The sequence below is a fragment of the Chaetura pelagica genome, unplaced genomic scaffold (assembly GCF_000747805.2).
Source record: "Chaetura pelagica isolate M959 unplaced genomic scaffold, ChaPel_1.0 scaffold297, whole genome shotgun sequence".
Lineage (NCBI taxonomy): Eukaryota > Metazoa > Chordata > Aves > Apodiformes > Apodidae > Chaetura > Chaetura pelagica.
Window position 1 is genome coordinate 67,153 of NW_009953965.1, and position 10,339 is coordinate 77,491.

A 10,339-nucleotide genomic window follows, 5' to 3' on the forward strand; every position below is an offset into this window, starting at 1 on the left:
TCCATCCCCACCCCTCAAGTCCACCTGTGCCATTCCCTTCCACCCCAAACCCATCCCAACACTGGGAGATGCTCCAGGGCCATAGGAATACCCTGACCCTCCACTCTCCCCCAGCTCTGCCCCACAACCCGGCTTTATTATCCACCTGATGGAGTGGGGGGACACTTTAGGGGCTCCAGGAAAGCTGGGGAGGGGCTTGGGACAAGGGCAGGGAGGGATGGGAGCAGAGGGAAGGGTTTCCAGCTAGAAGAGGGAGCTGGAGATGAGATGTGAGGGAGAAATTCTGGGCTGTGAGGGTGGGGAGACCCTGGCCCAGGTTGCCCAGAGAAGCTGTGGCTGCCCCATCCCTGGCAGTGTTGAAGGGCAGGTTGGATGGGGCTTGGAGCAGCCTGGGCTGCTGGGAGGTGTCCCTGCCCATGCAGGGGTGGGACTGGGTGGGCTTTAAGGTCCAAGCCAAAGCATTTGATGATGTTATGACCCAACCCTTGGAGGTTTGGCCCAGACAGGAGCCGTGGGGCTCCCAGGAACTCACCGCAAGGGGAAGGAAAGCTCCAGCTGCTCGATGACCTGCATGGCAAAGGAAGGGACCAGGCTCAGCTGGTTGGGGACATGGCACAGTGGGTGGGGGATGCTCAGGAGGACAAGCCGTGGCTCTTACCGACTTCTGTGCATCAAACATCAGGTTTTTGTAGAACTGGATGAAGTGGGAGAAGGTCATCTCGTTCCTGACTTCCACCTCCTGCCAGAGACAGGGTGATGTGTAAGAGCAGGGCCACCTGACTGGAGCCAGTGACACCAGGACCAGCTCCAGTCTGGCTGCAGGGACTCAAGGATCTCCTCCCCACATAGTTGGGGCATCTGGGGTGTCCTTACCACGAGCTTGTCCCGCAGGAACCTCATGTTGGGCACACGGTAGTTCACCTGGGGCAGCATGGCCTTCAGGTCCTTCACCGTGATGCTGCGGGAGGGTGACTTGGCATCAGGGCACAGGTCTGACCCCTCAGAGGTTGGACAACCCCTGCATGGGTCCTGGCTCCCAACACTGAGGGTCCCACCCCACGGCCTGGTGCCAGTGTGGTCTCTGGTGTGGTGATTCCACCCTACTGGGCTGTGGACCCCAAAAGCAGCATAGGACTTTCCTGTGTGATGTACTCTAGGTGACCCTGCTCTGGCAGGGGGGTTGGACTAGATGATCTCTCGAGGTCCCTTCCAGCCCCTAAGATTCTATGATTCTATGACTCCTAAATATATGGGGTCTGGCATGAGTGGGAACAGAAGGTTGAGGAGATGGAGCATCTCCAAGAACCACTCAGGTGCTCAAAACCATCATCTCATCTGGAGGTGATGCCCATCCCCATCGTCACAGCCAAATTCACTTGATTTTGGGGACTTCCTGATTTGGGAAGATGTTTATGGGCTGCAATAATGGTCCAGCCCCTCCTGGCACTAGTGGAAATGCAGCAGCTGGGCACGGGGACATTGGGGTCCCCATGGTTCCTACGACAGCAAGAAGGGGACCTGAGTCTCTGAATTTTGGTGCCTTCAGGAACCTGGTACTACCTGGTCCCACCACCCCTGCTCCCAGCCTGGCTCAGCCTCCAGATCTGGGGTGTAACCGTGGGGAGTGAACTGGTCCAGCTGAACCCCCTGGTCACCTCTCACACAAGCCCATGATGGTGCTCACCTGCCTTCCCGTGACCGGTCCATCCCATCAAACTGTTTCCGCAGCCACCTGGGAAGGAAGGGATGGACAGACATGACTCAGACCCGAAGAGGACCCAACTTAGGGTGGGTTTGTTCCCCGTACAGGGACTGGGAAATGGGACCTGCTGGTCCTTCCTCACCTCTCAATCTGCAGAGGGGTCTGGGCTTTCTGGGTGTCCACCACCAGCCAGTTGAGGCCCGTTATCCACAGGTTGATGTCCTCCTCGCAGAACGCTGGGGGAGGAAGAGGAGGGATGGTGAGATGGGAGGGCTGGGCGAGGGGTGGGAGCCCAAGGGTGGCTTCAGAAAACCCACACACCAGCCACGCTGAGTGTCCTCAGCCTGAAGTCCATCCCGTAGAGGACGATGAAGCACATGGTGAAGTCCAGCTTGCGAGCGTCCTCGGGGTAGCGCTCGAAGTCCCGCGAGTTCTTCCCCAGGCGGATCTCCTTGATCTCCCGAATGTCAACTGTGGGAGGGGGGGTGGGGGGAGAGAAAAGAGGGACGTGGGACTGTCCCCAAGCCACCCTGCTACCACAGACCCACGTGTGGGGCTCGGGGATGCTGGGGGAGATGGGATTGCAGGAGACCGCACAGCCTCTGGGGTGCCTTGTCCCACCCGGATGGGGTGTCCCCAGGGTTGTACCCACAGGTGAGTGATGGTGTTTGTGGGTGCTCTAGAGAGATATGTCCCCACTACCCTCCAGTGAAGTGCCTGCTAGTGTCATGGCACTGTGGGTATGGCATGCCCTTCAAGGAACTGTGTCCCCAGACATGGGACATCCCAGTTGGCACTGCCCGTTGGTGCAGGACAGCACCATGGGTGCCATGGCCATGTATCCTCCAGGGACTTCCCTGTCCCCAGGACAGCACATCCCTGCAGCACTTCTGCACCTGCATGGCAGCACCATGGGTGCCATGGCCATGTATCCTCCAGGGACTTCCCTGTCCCCAGGACAGCACATCCCTGCAGCACTTCTGCACCTGCATGGCAGCACCATGGGTGCCATGGCCATGTATCCTCCAGGGACTTCCCTGTCCCCAGGACAGCACATCCCTGCAGCACTTCTGCACCTGCATGGCAGCACCATGGGTGCCATGGCCATGTATCCTCCAGGGACTTCCCTGTCCCCAGGACAGCACATCCCTGCAGCACTTCTGCACCTGCATGGCAGCACCATGGGTGCCATGGCCATGTATCCTCCAGGGACTTCCCTGTCCCCAGGACAGCACATCCCTGCAGCACTTCTGCACCTGCATGGCAGCACCATGGGTGCCATGGCCATGTATCCTCCAGGGACTTCCCTGTCCCCAGGACAGCACATCCCTGCAGCACTTCTGCACCTGCATGGCAGCACCATGGGTGCCATGGCCATGTATCCTCCAGGGACTTCCCTGTCCCCAGGACAGCACATCCCTGCAGCACTTCTGCACCTGCATGGCAGCACCATGGGTGCCATGGCCATGTGTCCTCCAGGGCCATCCCCAGGATGCTGTGTCCCCACAGTGCTGCCCATCCACCCCAAAGCTTTACCAGCACCACGTGTCCTCCAACCTCATCCCTCCCCACCCCAACCAGCCCATCTCCAGCCACCCCTCCTCCTGCCTTCTCCTTCCCAAGCCAGCCCCCGCTGTGGGGCAGGCTGAGCTCATCTTTTTAATTGAAGCCATCTGCCCAAAGGTGGCAATTTGGAGACCCAGCAGCTGGGCCCACAGGGCGTTCCTTTCCTGCTGCTCCTGCTCCCTCATTATCTTGCTATATAAAGCTCGGCCGGCGGGAGGGTTGGGTTTCCGGACCACGATCTTCCTAAAAGTTGCCCAGGGAGATTCCCAAATCCCTTGGCTTTTGCCAAGCAGACACAGTCCCACTGGGAGCAGAAAGATAACGTGATGAGATTAGTAACGAGACTCAAAGTTGTTCTGGAGAACATGAGCATCAGCCCGTGGTAGCTTTGTGGTAGCTTTGTCCTCCACCAGGGCCGGAAAAAGAGCTTTGGGAGATCCAGGGAGGCTGGACCACAGAGCCTGGGTATTGTCCTGCTGAGGAAATGGGTCATTTCCCGAAGAATTTCCAGCCTGTTTTCCGATGTGGAGGCTGGGGAAGGGTGCAGACGTGCTGGTGCCTGGACAGAAACCCTCAGCCTGATCCAAAGGGGACAAAGAAAAACCGGAGGCAGGGAGGAAAAAGGGATGAGGGGAGAGGGGGGGCTGGTGGAGCCAGAAAAAAAAAGGTGCAGAGCGGTTTTTCTTGGCTGAAAAGCTCTGGGAAACACTGGAGGCTTTATCCAGCCTTCCCTGGGTGGGTGACCATGAGCCAAATGCCATGGATTGGGGTGGGATTTTAGGACAAGTGACCCTCAGGAGGTCTGTGCTCCCGTGTGTGCTTTGTTTTGGGGCTGGATCTCCAGGAATGAAAGGCTGTTGCTGTCCCTGTGCTGACCCTGTGGCTCCAAGTCAAACCTCTTTGGTGCAAACAGGCAGATATTTGGGGGCAAAACCAGGTTTATAGGTTAAAAAGCAGAAGTTCATCCCCAAAACCTGCCCGTCCACAGGGTGACAGACCTGGTGGTCATCAAGACTCTGCCAACAAGTCCCGACACATCCACCTTCCCCAGTCCAATGCCACCAGGAACCAGCAACCTCTGGGTGCTGCCAATAGTCACAGAACCATGGAATCAGGCTGGAAGGGACCTTTAAAAGTCACCCAGTCCAACCCCTGTGCAATGAGCAGTGATAACTTCATCTATCTCAGGTTGCTCAAAGTCCACTCCACAGCATCACAGAAGGGTCTAAAAGGTCACTAGAAAGGTTTTAAAGGTCACTAGGTGAGCTTTAAGTGTCACGAGGTGACTTTTAAAGGCCCTTTCCAACCTAAACATTCTATGACTCTATGGTTTGGATTGGAAGGAACCTTTGCAGACCATCTAGCCCAACATCCCTGCCGTGGGCAGGAATATCTGCAGGGATATCAGGTTGCTTAGAGTCCTGTTCAACCTGACCTTGAGTGTTCCCAGGGATGGGGCATCTGCCACCTCTCCAGGCAACCTGGACCAGTGTCTCACCACCCTCAGCATAACAAACTTCTTGCTTAGATCTAGTCTGAATCTCCCCTCTCTGAATTTAAAACCATCACCCCTCATCCTGTCGCTATAGGACGTGGTAAAAAGTCCCTCCCCATGTTTCTCATCAGTCCCCTTTAGGTATTGAAAAGCCACAAGAAGGTCTCCCTGGAGCCTTCTCTTCTCCAGGCTGAACACCCCAACTCTCCCAGCCTGGCTCCAGAGCAGAGCTGCTCCAGCCCTTGGATCACCTCCATAGCCTCCTCCGGACTCTCTCCAACAGCTCCATGTCCTTCTCATGTTGGGGACCCCAGAGCTGGACACAGTGCTCCAGGTGGGTCTCACCACAGCAGAGAAGAAGGGGAAGAACCCCCTCCTTTGTCCTCCTGGCCATGCTGCTGGGGATGCAGCCCAGGACATGGTTGATTTCTGGGCTAGAGGCTCACATTGCCAGCTCATGTCCAGATTTTCATCCACCAGTGTCCCCAAGTCCTTCCCCACAGGGCAAGAAGCCCCGTGACAAGCCACAATAACCCCAGGCAGAGCTACAGACTTGGGGAAGAGTGGCTGGAGAGCAGCCCAGCAGGGAGGGAACTGGGAGCACTGGGTGACAGCTGGTTGAAGATGAGCCAGCAGCCTGCCCAGGTGACCCAGGAGGCCAGTGGCATCCTGGCTTCTCTCAGGAATGGTGTGGCCAGCAGGAGCAGGGAGGGGATTCTCCCCTGTGCTGAGCTCTGGGGAGGCCTCTCCTTGAGTCCTGTGTCCAGCTCTGGGCCCCTCATGCAAGAAGGACCTTGAGGTGCTGGACCAGGTCGAGGGGAGACAACGCGGCTGGGGAAGGGACCTGATGGAAAGTCTGACAGTGAGAGCCTGAGGGAGCTGGGGTTGTTCAGCCTGGAGAGGAGGAGGCTCAGGGGGGACCTTCTCACTCTCTCCAACCACCTGAAGGGAGGTTTAGTCAGGTAGGGTGGGGCTCTTTTTCCAGGCAACCAGTGACAGGATGAGAGGGCCTGGCCTGAAGCTGCTCCAGGGGAGGGTTAGGTTGGATATCAGGAAGCACTTCCTCATGGAGAGGGTGATCAGACATTGGAACAGACTTCCCAGGGAAGTGTTGGAGTCACCATCCCTGGAGGTGTTCAAGGAAAGGCTGGAGGTGGCACTTGGTGCCATGGTCTGGAGATGTGGGGGTGCTGGTCACAGGCTGGACTTGATGGTCTGAAAGGTCTTTTCCTGCCTTGGTGATGCTGTGATTGATTCCGAGCCAGGGAGGAGGGAGCGGCGCGGGGCTGCACAATGCAAGGCAGGCAGCAGCTTCCTGGAAACCACATCTGCAGAGGATCTGCAGCAGATCATGTCAGAACTATGTCTCCAAACTCCTCCCTGCATTGTCTCAGGGGTCCCGGGTGATTAAAACGCTCTGGAAGTCGCTTCCAGCTGCGAAAATCCTTCTTCTCTTCTCAATGCAGCGGGAGCAGCGCGTGCTCAGGGGGCTCCAGACATCAGGATGATGGGAAGATGATGCAGGGCCAGGGTCTGGCTGGTGGCTTTTTAGGATGGTGAGAGCCTGGGAATTTTCTTCATGTGTTAGGAGGAAAGCAAAACGAAGCAGCTGGAGGGGGTGGAGCACCTCTGGGTGCTCCAGAGGCTCCATCCCAGCAGCAAGACCAAGATTGCTCCCAGCCAGGGCTGGAGGAAGAAGCTGGTGGGGTTGGATGCAGGACTGTGCTATTTCCAGAGGTGTTAAGGGAAAACCTGCTGGCCTGGGCAGAGCTGTGGTGACATGACCCATGTCCCCTTGTGTTCACCTCAATCCTTGTGGGACACCAGGCAGCTCAGACCCTCCCGGATGGTGGGGACCAGGTGGTCACATCCCCTGAAGCTGATTTAAAATGAAATAAAATATTTAAATACAAGATGTAAATTGAGATTTCCTCCTGGTGGGGCAGCATCAATCCCCACCTGGATGTTCTCCTCCCCAAAAGGTCCTATGTCTCATTCATGAGGCTGGAGGTGAGATCCCAATGAGTTGTCACCATGGCAAACCACCCCTCTGGAATGCTCCTGGGTGCTGCCATCATCCCTATTTCTTTCCACTTCTTGCAAAGGTCCCTTTGGGGCTGGTTTTCACTGGAATTCACCCTTGCCCTGAGGACCAGGATCTGCTGAGGGTGATGAGCTGGAAAACCTTCCAGGATGAGGTTAATTTTGGAGGCGACACTAGAGAAGACCCCATCACTTAACGAAGGGTGTCATTAGCACCAGGTGTCTCAGGGAGAGCCAGGAGCTGTGTCCTGGCCCTGTCAACCCACAACAGAGACATCAGGACTGCCAGTTGTCCCTCTGCAAGGATGAAGGAGGGATTGAAATTGTCCTGGGCAGGTGTCAGGTCGGACGTGAGGTGGGGACGAGACCCTGGGGATGAACAGGAGATCCCAACACTTCCATGAAGTCATGGTGACTGATTTTATGGAAACATGGAGCAGGGCTGGACGTGGGGGTGAAGGTCATAGAATCTGCTGACTTGGAAGGCACTCATCAGGATCACCAAGTCCAACTCCTGTTCCTGTGTAGGGCACCCCAAGAATCATCCCATGTGCCCTAAGAGCATCATCCAAAGGCTTCTTGAGCAGGTTTGATGCTGTGACCACTTCCCTGGGGACCTTGTTCCAGTGCCCAACCACCCTCTGGGTGCTCCAGATGCTCCATCCCAGCAGCAAGACCAAAATTGCTCCCACCCAGGGCTGGAGGAAGAAGGTGGTGGGGTTGGATGGTAGGACTGTGCTATTTCCAGAGGTGTTTTCCATTTTTTTCCCCCTTCTGGGTGACCTTGGATGATGCCCACTCATTTTCATGGGGGGCTTTGCACCATCACATGGGAGAAGCCAGATCCCAAGGTGTCAGTGGGGAAACTGAGGCAGGGCATCAGGAGCAACCCAAGGCCTTGTTCTGGTGCAGCAAGGGAAAACAAAAGGCACTGGAAAAGTGTTACTTCCATGAGTGGAGAACAAGCTCTTCCTCATGAGGACCAAAATACCAAATGGGTGCCCTTCCTGCCTTCATCCATCCCTCCTCCTCACACAAAACCTGCTCCCCTGCCCAGCAGGTCTAGACAAGCACAGATGCTGTCGATGCTCCTCTCCAGGTGCCACCCTCCTTCCTAGCTCAAAACCTGGCCATGGCCACCAGCCTGGCTTGGGGTCAGCCTCTCCAAGCAGGAGTTGAACCCTCCTGGAGGTTTTGCCTCATCTTAAGCAAAATCAGCCATGGGTGGAGATTTTGGGGTGGGTTGTTGGGTGATTTTTAAGGACATCCACCTGAGGCCTCCTTGGGAAAAGGCTCCTGTCACCTCCTAAGCCTGCAGAGTGGGCTTTGCCATTGTCCAGGTGAGAAGATACCCCAAAGATGGATTCCTTCTCATGTGGGGCTGTGGGGTGATGGTGTCACCCCAACCTTGTGTTTTCATCCATTGGCTGAATTTAAGAGGAGGTGGGAAGTCTGGAGGTAACAAGTAAGGAGGTAATGAGCACCAGGACTCTAGGTCCCACCAAACCTTGGTGCTGGGATTATGACCCAACAGCCTACTAGCCACCAGTGAAGCCACACTGCATGGGCCCACCCCGTGCTGCTGCCTGCCCCATCAGCCCCGAGCACCCCATTTTTGGGGTTCAAAGCACTGTGAGCAGGCAAGGTGGTGGCTGGGTCCTCCTTGCCAGGGAGGGTTGAAAGCCCCAAGGGATGAGGTGGCAGCAGCTTGAGCCCCAAGGCAAGTTATGGGACAGACAAGTTGGGATGGAGGAGATCAGGGATTGCCCAGCCCAGCAGCTCCTGCTTTTATACCTCTGGGCATCCCACCATGGCAGGGCACCTGACTGTGTCCAGGAACCCTACCATGGCCAGAGACCCCACCATGGCCCTGCATCCCACCACAACAGGACATCCCACTGTGACCAGGCATCCCACAGCCAGGCACCCAACCATGGTACAATATCCCACCACAGCCAGGCACCCCACCATGGTAGAACATCCCACTGTGACCAGGCACCCCGCTATGGTAGAACATCCCATCATAACCAGGCACCCCAAAGCCAGCCACCCAACCATGGTAGAACATCCCACCACAGCCAGGCACCCCACTATGGTAGAACATCCCACTGTGGCCAGGCATCCCACAGCCAGGCACCCCAAGACGAGTGGCCACTCCTCAACAGGTCCCCAGCAGGTCCCCAGTCCCCAGCAGGTCCCCAGTCCTGCTGTCCCCAGTCCCCAGCAGGTTCCCAGCCCCAGCAGGTCTCTAGGGATGCTCAGGTGCTGGCACCACTTACAGCAGGGCCAGAAGAATCAGGACAGGCATGAGGACAATGACAGCGTGGCTCACACCCCGGTTCCACCTCATGCATGGACAGGCAGAGGCTGCACTTGGAGAGCCTGCCCCTTCCCTGGCCCCAGCAGAGCACGCCAACCCCAACACCCTCCTGGAGGGGCCAGTTGGTGCCGTGGAAGTTACCTATGGCGAACTCGTCAAAGGTGAGAGTGGTGGAGTTTTTGCCCAAGGCATTCGTGACTGTCAGAGTCACCTTGTACTTCACCGTCGAGAAGAGCTGGAGGTATCTGATGTGACATCTGTTTTTGGGCAAGACATCCTTCTCGCAGACCATCTCTTTCGTGCCGTGTCTGGAAAGCAGGGGCAAGAAGAGCTGTTACTTACAGGGCAGTGCTTGGGGTGGGGATGCACCCATGCCACTGGAGGCAGAAGGAGCAGTGCTACGTCCCCTCGTGCACCTGCCCCTTCCACAGCCAAAGGGACACTTTCCTCCTGCCGGGGAATTTTGCAGGCTCATGCGTGTGACATCTTATCCTAATCCCACACAGAGACTCGAGTGAATATCCTAACATTGGTCCCAAAGAAAGCATGAGACCCTGCTGGGGTTGGGGTTGAACTCTGTGCCTCCAGAAAGAGGAACTGGTTCTCCTTTCTCCTGGTGACAGGGACCCCAGGAGCTAATGCACGGCACCATATAAGGGCTGTGCCAAGGGCACACGGTGGGAGATGATGCCCTGCCATGGCTAGTTCTAGGTGAAGGCCACAGCCAGCATAGAGTAGAAGGGACCAAATGCACCAAAAAACAGCAGGCACAACCTCCACAGTGGAAAACTGGTGCAGAGAGGATAGGCTTGGTGGGCTTGGAAAAGGTGCCAGGGAGTTGGGGACTTTCCCGCTCCTCTCTGGGAAAACTGGAACTTTCTTGGGACAAAGCCCCAGTGACAAGCATCCAGTTTGTGTCTGGTGCATTGTCCCCAGGCCCATTTTTGGGACACTTATCCCATATGCTCAGCACAGGTCAGACCTGTTGCCCAGACACTTCAGGGCGCTGCTTGGGACCTGCTCCAGGCTGCAGGGACAAAAAGTATTGCTGCACCATTCCCTGCTGGGCACTTACATGACAGAGATGTTGAAGGAGTTGGGGATGTAGGTGGGGGTGGGCAGGTGCCAGCTGCAGTAGAAACCCTTTGGGTAGTTGTTTGACCTGCACATCAGCAGTGGCTCCTTGGGGGGGGCTGCCAGGGGAAGAGGAAGA

At 56.6% G+C, this 10,339-nt stretch overlaps 1 protein-coding gene across 1 annotated transcript in view; it reads right to left on the bottom strand.

The window, feature by feature from the left end:
• Positions 1–10,339, bottom strand: part of LOC104392718 (1-phosphatidylinositol 4,5-bisphosphate phosphodiesterase gamma-1-like) — a 34,385-nt gene that overhangs the window by 12,862 nt on the left and 11,184 nt on the right. Inside the window, exons 2-9 of the mRNA XM_010002149.1 lie at positions 10,202–10,319; positions 9,268–9,434; positions 2,024–2,173; positions 1,845–1,938; positions 1,685–1,732; positions 874–958; positions 659–739; positions 533–567 (exon numbers count right to left, since the gene is read on the bottom strand). Coding sequence (XP_010000451.1) covers positions 533–567; positions 659–739; positions 874–958; positions 1,685–1,732; positions 1,845–1,938; positions 2,024–2,173; positions 9,268–9,434; positions 10,202–10,319 — 778 coding nt within the window. The remainder of the gene's footprint in view (positions 1–532; positions 568–658; positions 740–873; positions 959–1,684; positions 1,733–1,844; positions 1,939–2,023; positions 2,174–9,267; positions 9,435–10,201; positions 10,320–10,339) is intronic.